This window comes from Colias philodice, chromosome 24 (assembly GCF_061535455.1).
Source record: "Colias philodice isolate Cphi_HAF_F1 chromosome 24, ilColPhil1 Martin Lab GWU primary, whole genome shotgun sequence".
NCBI classification, from domain to species: Eukaryota; Metazoa; Arthropoda; class Insecta; order Lepidoptera; family Pieridae; genus Colias; species Colias philodice.
Window position 1 is genome coordinate 1221718 of NC_143109.1, and position 16314 is coordinate 1238031.

Here is a 16314-nt window from a genome sequence, read left to right on the forward strand (position 1 = left end):
TGATGGATTTTACTGTCATAATTGACGTCAATTTTGTGAGAATACTGCAAAAAAATGGCGCCAAAATTTTAAATTTCGATTTTCTAGAAAAAAAATGAAACGAATTTTAAGCGCCAAATTTAAAATTCGATTTCCACAACTTTTTTAATCATTCTACGTCATCGATTCTACGTGGTCAGTTATTAGAATAGTTTAACCTCGCTTGACATTTGCAATGTTGCTAGCTATAAAAAAAATCACGCGCCCCTTCAACTGGCAACACCTGTAGTTACTTGGAGTTTCTTCAACGGTTGCTGCCCTTTCACGGGGCAATGACATTTCATGTACGATTTCAGTTAGGTGTTATTTAGTCGTTTATTAAATAGTAGATCTGATTAGATAATAATTAATCCCTACTATATATTATTATAAATGCGAAAGCAACTCTGTCTGTCTGTCTGTTACGCTTTCCCGCTTAAACCACACAACCGATTTTGATGAAATTTGGCACAGACAATACCCTGAGAGAGAACATAGGCTACATTTTATAAAAACACCACGCGGGCGAAGCTAGTATGTACGTATAATATTTTGTACGTGTATAAATAAGAGTTGTTTCTTTCTTTTTTGTGACGATTTTAAAGCAATTCAAAGAAGTCTAGTTGAATTAATGAAATTGTATGTTTTATGACGATTTTGAAGGTTTTTGGAAAATAAATATATTTTAAAATAAATGAGTTTTAGTTAGAGTAATAAGGTCGAGGTTGGAGAGTTAAATTGAGAGATTTTCTAGAAGCTTTTTAAGCTCATTGGAGAAGTTATGAAATATGTATAATTTTATAAGAGAAATGTTTAATGGATTATAATTAGCTTTAGGCTGATCCTAAATAGAACTGGGGTCTGCAAATATTCGATTAAAATACGGGATATAAACGTATCCGAGAACGAAATTATATCTAAATTCGTTCATCCGTTTCCGTACATTTTTAACAAATTTATATAAGCGTTTATTGAACTGTATAAATTCCACATAACTTCACACTAACCATATAAAATAATAAAAAATTCCCGCGCTTTTCATTGTGGGGTGGTTTTTAAATTCAAATAATATGCAAATGTATATATTATTACAGTGACAGGTGTTGGATTTATGTGTGAATTTTTATTCACATGTAACGCCATTTAATAATGGTCATTATGTCGCTTTATGAGCTTAACAATGAGCTATCGGTTTGGCAAAATTTATCGATACTGGTTGAGCCGTTTCAACGTAACCGCTTCTATACGATAATTATATTTTGGAATACTTAATATACAGGGTGTCCCACTGTTGGTATACTAAGCTCAAAGGAGGTTATATAGTTTTGCATACGCTGAGTAGTGAGTACGTAAAAAATACTTATAAAATTCCAGACGCATTTTTTTTTCAAATAGACGAATTTTTAAAACTCTATGTGTACCCTTAACAAGCAACCCGCCCAACTTTGTCACCCGCACGTGAGCTATCGTTTAAGATTATGTTTTCATAGACAAAATACTTATATTAGAGAAGCGGTATAATATGCCGGCTGCGCGAAGTTAGAGAAGAAAACATGGATTTTCAGGAAAAATTTAGCAAAAAATTTTTGACGTAATTTTGTTGTTTAAGTATTTTTTACGTGATCAGTGTATGTAACTACAAGTTCCTTCGCGCTTAGTATACCAATAGTGGGACACTCTGTATAATCGTATTTTGTAGAAAAAGATTACCTAAATGTTTTGCTATTCGATTAACTTTATGGAAATTATTAAATTGCCAAAAAACTTAGATATTAAATTATTTTAAAACCCGCCATATTTTTGTGAATGCATGATGCATCCATACAAACACACAAGAAACTTATCTTTCCTCTTTGTAATATTAAAAATTGTTTGATATTTTACAGCAGTATTTTATATACCGAAATAAATAATCTCCTGTTAATTATGTTTAAATTTTGATAAAACTATTTATCTACGTAACTTCAACCATCCCTTCATGTATCCGTTATAAATAGAATTTAAATAACTTTAAGGAAGTCGTTTGCATCTCCCATTATAATACAAAAGCTATTATAGAATATTAGGGTCTGTCCGTATGTCGCGTGCCGTTGTATCAGGTGTTTGGTATTAGGGGATTATTTTATTCTTCTTGTATATTTCATTGTTTATAAAACTTTTTTTTTATGATAACTTTAAGAAAATAGCCGTTAGAAATATCAAATAAACGTTTTAATTGAAGCACTGGTATTCTTATTATTGGTAAGTATGTATTTCTGAAACTGATAAAAATGAAAAAATATCAATTAAACATTATACTCAAACTCAAACTCAAACTCAAACATTTATTTATTCAATTAGACTACTTTTAGTAGCACTTTCGAATCGTCATTACATAAGTATTTTTAACATTTACCACCGATTCGGAAAGCAGTATCTATGGAGAAGAACCGGCAAGAAACTCCATAGTTGCTCTTTTAAAATCATATTGTCAATATTACATAATCTGTAACTTAAATCTAACTACATAATATATCATAATATGCCAAAGAACTGTCCTGTGGTTCTTACGCGACAACCCTCCATGGATTTTCATCTTCCATATATTCCTTAATGCTATAATAGGCTCTCTGAACTAATATATTTTTTACATAAGTTTTAAATTTAGCACTACCAAACTCTTTAATATTATGAGGAATTCTATTGTAAAAGCGTATACCTTGACCCATAAATGAATTTTTAACTTTAGCTAATCGGAAAAATGGCATTTCAATTCTATTTCTGTTCCTTGTGCCATAACAGTGTCTATCTCCTACTCTTGTGTGTACGTCGGCATTTTTGTGTACATGCAAAATATTATTAAATATATACTGTGATGGTACAGTAAGGATACCAGTATTCTTAAAGAGATCTCTTAGTGAGTCCCGAGCACGTAAATTATATATAGAGCGAATGGCTCTTTTCTGTAAGATAAATATAGTTTCTATATCTGCTGCCCTGCCCCATAGTAGAATTCCATAGGACATAATACTATGAAAGTAGCTGAAATAAACCAATCTAGCTGTATCTTCATCGGTGAGATGCCTTACCTTTCGGACTGCATATGCTGCTGAACTGCATATATCAATTAAACATTATTAATAAGCCCATGTAATAGCAGTTTTTGGCTTTATTTCAGTTCAAATTCAAGTACATAGGGACCCTATAATATTACCTAAAGCATTTCAAAATATGTTTTATAACCTTATAAAAAAAAACTGTAAAAAAATTGGCGCCAAATTCACTAACGTCAATAAGCTTGGCCGTTGGCCTCTGCCATTGATACAGGGTGAAAGGGTTAAACACGTTTATAGGGGTAACTTGTATTCCCTTAATGACATAGGTTTTTATATTTCCTTGAATATCCGTTACCATAATTTATAGATATTATTTTGAATAACTTAACATTTCATTTACTATAATCAACATTCATATTTTTTAACTCCTGCAGTATAACTAACATTTGCTCTAAAACATTTAAAAAGTTATTACCAATTTGTATATTATTATGTATTTATAATCTATTTGAAATTCCAATTTGTCCGAAATCAGTGCTGGCCACTAATAAAAAAAACATGACACTTGCGAATCTTAGCACTATACAGATTAAAAAAAGAAATCAGAGCTGGCCGCAAACAAAAAAATAAACATGACACGTGTGAATCCTAGTTCTACAGATTAAAAAGAAAAAAAGTGACGTTTAGGCACGAGCACGTGTCCGTTACGTCAGGTGCCGCCCCCGCAGGTGCAGGGTGCTCCTGTCAGCTGATTGTCATCTGCTATGCTGATTTCTAAACGGAACTATAGATTAAACATAATTGTATCAGCCCTATCAAGGCCCTATCAGTTTCATCGATTGTGTGATATCATTTTTATTGTTCTTAAAAAAAGTTCGATCGGCCTTTGTTTTTTTTTATTTGGAACTTAATGTGGTTTAATGGATCGAGTTGATTGACTGAAAAACTTGAAGGATAAAAAAAATCGTTAAGTTCAGTGACAATTAAAAAGTACTTTATGCAATTAATTTAGATCCTTCATGTTATTTTAAAGTGACGTTACTTTAACATTATTGTTTTTTACGAAAAAAAAAACAAACATAAATGACGTTAGATTTGGCGGGAAAGCACATTGTGACGCACGTGCTACGTCACAGGTGTGATAGCAGGTGTAACGACCTAAGTGTTAAGACCACTAACGAATTCATTATTTAATAATTAATTGACACACACATACAAATTTTTCATTTATACAAATACTGATACAAATAGATTAATTAATAAGAAACTTAATTGTTTTATATGTACAGTAAAAAAAAAAATTAGTATTTTACTAAGGCTGTCTAGAAAATGCTACCAGCTGTGAGGTCATTCAACCGATAATTATCTATTATAGAACAATGAAAGAAAACACGATGAAAAAGTCATGAATATTTAAATTAAATATCTTTTACGTCACTGATTGGGTATTTCCTTCTAACAATAATATTTGACTTGTTTGTGCGCCTAAAATCAATCAAATGGTTAATTGTAAAAAAATTGTAAATCTTTTTCCGGTATTTTATAGAGACTTGATATTATATATTAGAAATTTAGAAAGCTCCTACTTGATTGAAAAACATTCGTAAAACAGTACTTAACGAAATAATTCTATGACTTATTATTATTTCAAGATAATATGCTTTATTTGTGGACATTTTAGTTAACGTAATATGTGTAACAAGGAACAATATTATTAGACAATTTCTACATTAATTGCATAGTATAATTAGTTGGACATCTTCCCGTAAGTATTTTAAAGAGTTCCCTCCACTTATTGCGATGATACATAATAATATATCCTTGTTCCCATACCACGTATCGATGATAATATTTAATATTATTGTTGTTTCCTTATCACAATGCAGATTTGTAGAACGTTTCATCGCGATAGGTGCAATGGAACACAGGTAAATATAATTTAAATCGACGATCAGATTTTAAACCACACACAGTTTTTTTCAAAACAACAATGAATAAAACTGACTTCTGAGTCACAGTTAGTCAGTACAGAAGTCAAGGTCACAGCAAGGTTAAACGTGTGTTCATACGATAAGGTTTTTTTTTAGTTATTCTATATTTTCCTAGGTACACAATATTAACTATTAACTAAAGTATAAAATGAGATATAACTAACTTTAGTATGCAATGGTGACAATTTCTCTATAATATGATGATTTAAAAAAACTCTTCTGAAAGTGTCCTAAGTCTTATATCATACTAGATTTCCGCCTGCGGCTTCGCCCGCGTTTTCAAAGAAAAACTCGCATAGTTCCCGTTCCCGTGGGATTTCCGGGATAAAACCTATCCTATGTGTTAATCCAAGTTACCCTCTATATGTGAGCTAAATTTCATTGGAATCGGTTCAGTAGTATTTGCGTGAAAGAGTATCAAACATACACACATCCTCATTCCTCACAAACTTTCGCATTTATAATATTAGAACATACACACATCCTCATTCCTCACAAACTTTCGCATTTATAATATTAGTATTTAGTAGGATAGGTACCTATTAGTATAGAAGGTGGCTTTCCGCTGTATGTATGCTTAAATCTTTAAAACAACACGATTTTGATGTGATTTTTTTAATTGATAGAGTTTTTTTCAGAGAAGGTTTAGTGTTTAGACAACCATTTAGACAAAACGAACAAAAACGCGGGCGGAAAGCTAGTACGTTTTCAGGCAAAGGTTTTTCAGTAACCATATTAAAAACTTTACTTCCTTTAAAACTAGATGGCGCTGTTTCATAATTCAAAAACTATTACCTCATCGCGCATAGCAGCTATTACCATAAGAATCAGTATCATTATTTCCCACGACGCCAATGCTAAGGTCATGCGAAATGTGTTATGTCACATTGTATAAGCGTGAAAGGAAAAGGCACTTTCATTGAACTAGCTTCTGAATTAGGCTTAATTATTGTAAAAATGCTTTATGAAAATATAGTACTGAAATATAAGTATATTCTTTCTGTAGTGTGATACGAAACACTACTAGGGGGAGTATTCTAATATCTCACGAGAAGGCGATAATTATTGAAACGTATGTTTTAGTCTTCTAGAATAAATAGAGTAGGATCGTCACTTGTTAAAATTTGAAATAGGTACTATAAAATCTCACGTATGCTCCACTACACGTATTCCGATGAAACGTAAGTCAATAATGAATTCGACAAATCTACGCTGTAGATAATACGAAACTGTATAATATAAAATATGTAGCAGCTACAGTATGAAGATACACTAAATCGTCAATTTGACCATTTAGTGACCACTTCGATAATTACAACACAGGTAAAACCATTACGATAGACAAGTTATGGCAAAAGCACACTGAAATCAGTTCATCCCTTGCCAAGCTACAATGCCTTTGATATTTTAAAGGCCAAAATGTTAAACTAACAAAACCCTTGAGGTTCATATAATCGCATAGTCACATAATCTATAAACAATGGTAGCAAATAAAAACGTTCTATTTCCCATATTATCAATGTCTAGGTCATGAGAAATATGCACAATGGCATATTATGTCATTTATAATACTTTCGTATTCTCTTTAACACGTGGTTTTATAAAATGTCTAGCGCGTAATAAGTAATTATTAAAAAGATATAACACGGAATTATCTGTGTAATTACTAATTACCTTCGTTAATACCGTATGGATGGAGTAAAAAATGGCATATTTAAACGAGTTTTCGTAGTTAGTTAGTAAAATGCTAAATTATTTTATGCTTGCTTACAAAACTCTAGGATAGAGTTCCTGATAGAGTTCGAATATAAATTGTATATTGTAATAAATTGTAATTGTAATTGTATGTAAACACTATGTAAATTATAATGAAATAAATGAAAGAGTTTCAGGATATGTTTATAAACACATTGATAGTTTATTCAGGATTTGAGTACTATATCCGTAACCGTCACTTACAATATTATAAATGCGAAAATAACCCTGTCTGTCTGTCTCTTCTTCACTGAACGGATTTGTATGAAATTTGGTACGGAGATAGTACATGGATAGAACATGGATAGGTTTAAGTACTATGGTTTAAGTACTATGTTTTTTGAGATGTGGGCGAAAAGCTAGCGTTTTCATGCACAAATTCTTGTCATTTTAACTAACATATTTAAAAGCGGTTCTATCTAGAAGTTCTTAAAAAACAGGTTTTTTAAGAACTTCTCTCCTCTATCAGGATAGAGAGATGAAAATGAAATCAAATTGCGACACAAATAAAAATGCATAATTGAATAATTTCGTCATGCTCCCTAAATTAAATACTACCAAGTTAATACCATTTCACACATAAATTAGCGTGGGTAAGCATGTATTAAAATGCCACTTGACGGAAATCGAGTTTATTATTCAAATAGGGGTGGTAATGGTCACGCGAGGGATTGACCATCGGTATGTGGGGGTTGTTTTACTATTGTAACTAGAAAGTATTTTTAGTGTATAGGTACTTGTGTCAAACTGCAATGCAGGTTTGTTGGTAAAAATCGGGATTCTTTATGTGTTAGTAACTCCATAAACACATTTTTTCACCAGCAGAAAGCTGATTGTATTTATCACTACATAGTATAAAACAAAGTCGCTTTCTCTGTCCCTATGTCCCTTTGTATGCTTAAATCTTTAAAACTACGCAACGGATTTTGATGCGGTTTTTTTTTAATAGATAGAGTGATTCAAGAGGAAGGTTTTAGTATATAATTTATTAGGTTTTAGACAAAGCGGGCGAAGCCGCGGGCGGTAAGCTAGTGAGATAATAAAACTGGACAGATTATAAATATCACTGTCTTTTGCATAATATATGAGACAATTGCATTTCACATCTATTTACTGGTAGAAATTTAAAGTACATAGCTCCTTTGTAAATTGCTTTCAGGTATTTTTCATCTTACATGTGGATCAAGGACCACCCAAAAACAAGTGTCAAATGAAAACTACCTATCACTTTTTACATCGATCGTTGAATGTATTCATTATTTAGTATTCAGATGCTTCTCATCAAAAACTATATTATAATATTATATTGTACCTATTATCTATGTAATTTTCTTAATTTCGTATTCAATATTATAATTGGCGATTACCGATCGAGAGTCCATAGTAACTCGAAAGGGGGTTAATCGTGGTGCGCTTACGCAGGGGTCACGCAGCAAATCTACCGTAAAATTACCATTGTTTACAAAATGACTTATTTTTGTACGTTTTTCATCGAAATTTTCACGCACCAATAGTAATTGCAGCCCTCGTTATATTTTGTGAAACAATTTAACGTTTATCCTATCTTGTGGAATGTTTCTATTTATAAATTGGTTTGAATAATTAATTACTAATAGTATAATATGCAGACTATTTAATAGTTACTAATAGTATAATATGCAGACTATAGACAGTGTTATTTTATTTTTAACATGATTAGAATTTACGTTAAAATTTCTTAAAATGTGTTCCAATTACGTTTACTTAATACGTTTATTCTGCAGATAATTGCTTGCAATAACTAAATACATTAACAAACATACATTGTTTATCAGTTTTTCACGCCAATACCAACATAGTTTTGTTAGATCTTCCTCCCCCAGGCAATGAAATATGAAACAATGAGTATAGAGTTTGACTAATTTGAATAGATACATTAATAATTGTTAGTCTATTCAGTTCATTAATTTTTAACATTTGTGTTATATGAGAAATGAAACAAATAAAAAGAAATACCTAATGATTTTTATAATATGTTGTTTCCTTGCTAAGCATAAACACGATTCTGATATTTTGACAAGGTAACAATGAAAATCACAAAGCATTCATAAAAATAATTTATCTATATATTTAATGGCTTTTTGTATTTGATAGGATGTACATAAATAACAGCGGGTTTTACGAGCTTGTTGGATAAGTGGATAGGGTGTGTATACGTTTTGTTTTATTGGGGATTTTTTGCTTTTACATATGATAGTTTTTCCAGTAAATCTGCTGAAAATATGTTATTCAAAATTTATAGGTAATACGTTTTTGTTACTTAAGCGATAAATCCAAAAAATCATGCAGGTTATTTTTACATTTAATTGAATGTTTTTACTTTTTATAGTGTAGGTACTAACTAGTGATACTGATATCTCAATCACTGTATAAGAAATAGTACAGCTATGGCTAGGATCAACAACTTTAATCAAAAAGATTGAGAGAAGGTCACGCAATACATAAACCATTAAAATATTATACTTGTCATTTGTTAAATGATAGGTAAAAATTAAAAGTCTCACAGAAAGCATAACTTGTCCTGACTTTGGGAACATATTTTGAATTATTACCTAGGTAATTTTAACTCTACGTAGATAAATGACCTATAGATACTTTATTACATCACAACTGTATCCTAAATTAACAGGTCACCTCGTTACTGTGTTCAGTTATAATAACTGTTATTTTTATTTCAAAAATATCCCAAATTATCAACATTTATGGTCACATTGTTCATAATTAAATATACCTTTGTCTACATTTCGGCTGTGAGTCAATCGCTCGGTTCAATGTCATTGCTTTTTGTCAACGTGAGAACCGCCATCTTGTTTTATTCTCTACAGATAATGTGAGGATGTTAATGAATTTGTTAGGAACTAACTTATTGACCCGGCTTTGCCCGAACATGGAATAAGAAAAGATAACTGGTGTTACCTACTCAAAAGATTTTCGCTCGGTTAGCACGGGGGCACTCCGCTCCTGTTGGTCTTTCGTGATGATATATTATAGCCTATAGCCTTCCTCGATAAATAGGCTATCTAACACCGACATTTTTTTTCAAATCAAATCAGTAGTTCCTGAGATTAGCGCCTTCAAACAAACAAACTCTTCAGCTTTATTAATATATTAGGTTAGATTATATTTCTACGGATAATGAAATGGCGGATTTTAATAATATGTTTTCGATTAGTGTAAAGTCGTGATTTTTAGTTTTATTTTATTTATAACTTTGTACAAAATAAAACTGAATTACATTTTTTACAACTCAGACCCTCTGTTAGGATCTTGTCACATCATTATCGCTAATGCGTGAGAAAGCGCAGTCAAATTGTCACCCAGAGATTTATACACGATTACTACTTACAAATTTAATTTTTTATTTGTATTTTAACACCTAATTTTGAGATAAACTTAGTATGGGACGGGAAGAGAGGTTTGTGTGCGAGAAAAATAAAAATGTAGGTAATATAGACGGTGGTGTTCGAAATAATTGATATTTATACGAACAGAGAAAAATAATATTTGTGACTACGAATCCTAAGTAGGTATCCTAAATATCCTAATCCAACACTTAAAAACTCTCTAATGATAAAAACTCTATGGAAAGAAGATCGATAATTGCTTGAATAATTTTTTGCAAATTTTTTTTTGTCTATAAATTTCGTCACAGCCACGCCTCATCTTCTAGTAAAAAAAAAACATACAATTAAGTTCTGACAAATCGTAATTATTCTATGTATTTATTATGTACACATATAGACGTAAATAATTTGATAGACATCAACAAGATTCACATCAGCAGACGTGTGAATGGACCGGGTTTACGTGGTATTTATCGTGAAGATATATCTCGGGATATATGTAAAAAAATTGAATGAAATCATGTTGTACTTTAAAATTTCGAAAATGAAATTCTGTATAGGTATTAAATATGTTTAGGATTTGAGCAATTTTAAATGGTATAATGGTAAATCATAAATCGATAAAGTAATATAGACAAAAAAAAAATCCCTGTGTTGCTACATTTTTCATAGTAAATGTCGATATAGTATTGGAGAATTGAATGCAGACTGGCAATTACGATCAAGTTATTAAGTTTGAAATTCATCAACATCTATTTAGTTTTTATACAAAGTAACAATATTTTGACACTTTATCGTACGATGTATCCATAGAAATCTAAATAACAAGACACATAGAAGTGCTATAATGTCATAATTCGTATGAAAACCGCTGTCGCCAAAATCAACACATTCAAACCGAAAGCTAAACAGTACACACAAGTAAACTATGCCTTTTATTGGACAGCTTGATTTTAGTGAAAACTAACTTAACTATTAAATTAAGCTTTTGAATATGTATCCTAACGCACGAATTTACGGTTTATTTTAGAATAACATCCTTAAGTATATGAGACTTTTTGCTCCTATACGAACAAACGTGATAATAAGAATGGTCGACTTCGTCATTCATTGTTATTTCGATTACTATGGTGACACTCGTAATACTTGTAAATATTCTATAATTTTAAGGAAAACCGGCATTATTTCTAAAAAAAAATATTTTCCGATGAAATATTATTCCTTTATAAGTATAATTACAACTTGTGGAAGAATTTCCGCAATGGGAATTGCTGAAACACACCATGTATACACTCATACGTCTCCAGAGCAACTGAACAGTGACGAATGCACTGGTGATGTGAAAATCACCTGAGTGGCGACAAGGTCACGCACGCTTACGACTTCTAGTGTCTTGTTATTTAGATTTCTATGGATGTATCCTTAATAAGTTATATCATGTGTTCTGTAATGTATTGTAAAAATGATTCCCATAGCCTTGCGCATCGCGTTTTTGTTGAACTTCAAGTGATAAGTGATAGCGATTTATTAAATATTCCTAAAAAACATAAACTATAGAATAAGTTTATTCATCTTAGCGTTATTACCAAGATAAATAAAAATAATTAATAACTAGGCTTTTACTAGCCCTAGCAATTAGAAGTACATAATATGTGCTATATTCAGACAATAAGCTCTCTTTTTGCTAAAATATATAATCGAGATAGGTACATCTATTTTGACGTTGTAGTTACAAATATTCGCATTTATTATTTAAGAATTACTAGGTTGGTTTCATATAAATATTTTAACACATTACACATTCTACGGCAAACAGTGTATATTTTGAACAATAGCAGGTTTGCAAGGACATTACGGGAAGTTTTGCAAAAGATGGATGTGGCTCTTATTTTAAAATAATATTTTTACAAGATGTATAAAGAAATAGTGACTTTTGAAAACTATGTAGATTTATGACGATGATATAATTAAGTAGGTAAAAGTATACATATAAATTTATTATAGAAATGTACGATTTTTTTCAACTTTCCAATTATTTAAGCTCTAAAATACTTTCGCTACCTTTTTGGTACTCGGCTAAAATTTACACTATACCTTTTATTCTAGACATCAATCTATATTATGTAATCTGTAAACAATATGAACTAAATCGATTCAATAATTATCCCCTAAAAACAAACAAAATTAACATCTAAACAATTTTAATTCAATTCTACGTACTACGTACGATATTATTTGTCAAGCACTTTAAATAAAAAAGCGAGCAAAACCAGAAGCAGCGGCTAGTTAATAATTTATACCAGGCATTGTATTCGTAAATCATAGTAACGCGAAAACAATGGCTGGCCCGGGCACGAACCTGGGACTTTCATACAAAACGTTAGGAAACGGAACCAAGTGATTTATATTCTAGCTTTAGGTTATCTGTTTAACACTAGATTATAATATTCATTATGTATCTATGTTATGTAGTAATTTAAATATTATATTTATTTCGACTTTTGCGAATTGAGGCAGAAAATATTTAGTCACAAATTTTTTAGAAGCTGCGTTTTTCTCATAAAACAACGAGTATTTTGAATGCACGACCGTAACAATCAATTTACTCGACACTCGTATTGCCTGGTAGAGAACACCGCACACGTGCGCAAGCCCAACAAGCCTGCCAAATCGTCACAAGCTATGAAGCCGGTCTCTCTAAACTATTGACATAAATAATTTGCTTTACTTACTTATGTCAAGTTGTTTAATTAACTTGCGTGGTAACAAACACCGCAACTGACGAAGCCTGCCTCCTAATATAAATTTAATTTTTATCTACTTAATCAACTTCAATTAAATTCAATTCAAATTAATAATAATTATGTGTCTTACAACACCATAAAGTTCTCTAAATGGCCGCTACGTGTTGAACCTATGTCCCCACGTAATCCTTCCAAAGGGCCGTATCTCCCATCTGAAAAAGAGGAATATAATAACATTAAAGTATTTGTTCCAGGATGCACTCGCGGTAACAGCTCAATGATAGGATGGACCTGCACACGCCGTTGGTGGTCCACGGGTATGAGCACGCGCCGTTGCTCGAGGTGGAGGGGATGGATGGGCCCCAGAAGCTGCTGCACCCCCCCATACAGAGTCAGGAGCTGATGAGCAATGACCATAGGAATGGAGGTGAGGGTTCTGGAAATTTACTCGGTTATTATTTCGTGTGTGTGTTCAAAATCGAAAACGGGCGTCTGTCTGTCCGATCGCGATAAACTCAAAAATTACCGCACTGAGGAAAGTTTATCGAGAAAGGGTTAAGAAATAAATATTCCAATTTCTGCCTCAAGTGGAAATTAGAAATTACATTCAATATTTCGGAATATTTTGCCGATCATACTTATGAATAACGGCTTTTCTTTGCATTTGTTTCTGTATTCGTTTGATTGAACTGTCTGTCTATCAAAGACAACACAAAACAAACAAAATAATTTGTACAACAATAAATATTCATAGAACTTGTATAAGTGCTAGATGCTATTATTTATTTATTCATTCATTCCCACTTATATCATAAGATGAATCATTATATCGAGAGCAGATGTGCTTATCTAACATAGAGTACGAATTTTCAGATGAGCAGTACCACGCCCACAGCAGCAACCAGAGCGGAGACGGTAAGTCAGGTAGTTGAATTACTATCTTTTATAGTAATTTATTTTATTATTATTTTATTGAAGTCTGGACTATACATAAGGATCATTTCGAATGTATAGTACGGTACACTTCAAGGCTTCGATTTTTGTAAATTTTAAGGATAGATTTTTTTGTGTTCGAAAATCGAATGTTCTTATTAAATTACTTAATTTGTAATTCATTCTTACAAAGTAAATATTATTTAATATTTTAGTTCGATTTTTTTGGTAGGTAATAGGTATAGGTATCATTTTAAAATACTTACTTGATGTTTTTGCACAAGTTTGCAATCGATATATTGTGCAATGAGGTAGTGGACATGATTTTTTTTTCTGTGATAATTTTGACAAATATTCCAGACGTGCTAAAAGTAAATAAAACTAAATGATTATAAAATAGAAATGAGAATCCATTATGAATATAGAAAAATACTAAAGAAAGCTGAGTGAATGTTAAGTGAAAGTAAAGAATAACAATACCGTTATGCAAGCAGATCGGATTCAAAACACAATTAAATTGTGTTCAGTAATTACCTACTTTTTGTAAACATTATTACAAAATCCACTGTTATGATTTGATTAGATTTTTATATAATTATCAATTATGAATTCAACTTTAGTTGTTTACAAACAATTTCACTTATAATCCAATTTAAATAAATATTAATTAGAGTCAAAACATACTATAATTACCTATATTTAAAATAGATACAGAACATACTATAGTCCATTATAAAAAAAAAATCAACAAAATAGTTATTAAAGGTTACAAATTTGTTTTCGTAGAAATCGAACCCGGTACACTAAAAGTATTATTTCATGTGAATATTCCAATACGACGATACAGACAGACGATGAGTCACTAAAATTTGAATTATGTATGGATGAACTGTTTGTGGTGCGAGTGGTAGCGGTTTTATAAGCTGATAGCGATTAGCGGATTTTATAGTTAGATAGCATAGTTGTGCTATGTTTATACTTTATAGTGAAAAAGCGTGGCTTCGGAAACGAATGCAAACGTATTTTATTAATTAGTTATATATAGGATAAAACATTTTATCCTATTTAAAGAAAATTGCGTTCAGACCAAAATCAATGATAACAACAATTTATTGGCTGTTTCGTTTTTTACTTCTGGCTTATACAATATACATTACCTACAATGACATGTGTATCATACACTTACAATAACATGTGTATCATACACTTACAGTTACACGTATCATCAATATTTTACAGGCTATAGATATTAAAGTTAGGCACTCTGATTATAAAATAGCAAATAATGCTCATTTTCTTTGACATTTCACAGCAATAATGCTTTTTCATCTGTTAAAAATATTTAAATAGTATACATACAGTTTTTTACAATCCTCGTTATTGTTGACGGCCTGTTTAGCAGCATTGTTATTGTACAATATTTTATGAAAAAATGTGATTTATTTATATTCGGAATATGTTATTGAGATTTATATACCCTAATTGTATGATTGAAATCAAGGACAAAAAAAAATCATAAACTTGGCTCTCAGTAATATTCGTAATATTTTTTTGAATACCTATTTATTTTCATACGACAGATTTTAATGACTCACATTAAACACAAAAAAAATTAACAAATCACACTGGCATGTTTTTTCAATAAGTACTTATTATTCAAATCTATCGCCGTCACTACAACCGCACCACAAAAGCAGCAGCCGGCAAGTAATTTCACAGCGATTTAGTCAAGTGTAAGCGCACAAAAAAGCCCCATTCACCCGCGAGTCGCCATGAATGAGCGGTGGCCCTTTTGGAATATAGGTCATAGTTTTATACGTATTTATATGATACTAGATATTACACGGGGATTTGCTTACGTAGTACCTGTAGGCTGTAGCGTTTTTTTCTAATTTTTTTTTTGGTGTAACTGGTATCTACTGGTATGCAAAAAAGTTTGAGAAGACCTAGGTTGTAAAATGTAATACATACATATTTCATTTTAATAGGTGATTAGAGTCTAGAACAACATTTGTAGGGTTAACTTATAGTGCAGTTGATATTTTTCACTAGCAAAACGCTCTAGAGATGTCTGAAATTACGCGGGACAAAATACAATAATAAAATCTATATCACTCAATAATAACAAAGCTTTCTAGTGAAATAAGTCTCTACACAGTGTAAACCTAACGTGACTACAATTATTAAAATTCTTATCAAAATTGTTCCAGTAAAACTTGATTTAAAGTTGAACAGACATCTACAACTGTGCGTGTAAATAATTGATTTTTGCAACAATTACAATAAACGAGCCATTTGTAAAGTGTACTAATTTATATAATTGCATGCATTCAATTATAATTCGGAAGTTTGATTAAATCGTAATTCCTTTTAATGAGAGCGAAAGAGATTGATTAATATAGTAATTTTATAAAATTGTTTTTATTTGTAAGTGTAATATGCAATCTCCGTAAAT

The 16314-nt window shown here is 31.1% G+C and overlaps 1 protein-coding gene across 4 annotated transcripts in view; it reads left to right on the plus strand.

The window, feature by feature from the left end:
- The window catches only part of sv (paired box protein shaven), a 92792-nt gene that overhangs the window by 14094 nt on the left and 62384 nt on the right, over positions 1-16314 (plus strand). The window contains exons 2-3 of one of the 4 annotated variants that reach the window (XM_089710274.1): positions 13181-13353; positions 13785-13850. In XM_089710274.1, coding sequence (XP_089566400.1) covers positions 13212-13353; positions 13785-13850 — 208 coding nt within the window. In that variant the 5' untranslated portion in view covers positions 13181-13211. The remainder of the gene's footprint in view (positions 1-13180; positions 13354-13784; positions 13851-16314) is intronic. The other 3 variants (XM_089710276.1, XM_089710277.1, XM_089710275.1) reach the window with 3 other exon arrangements.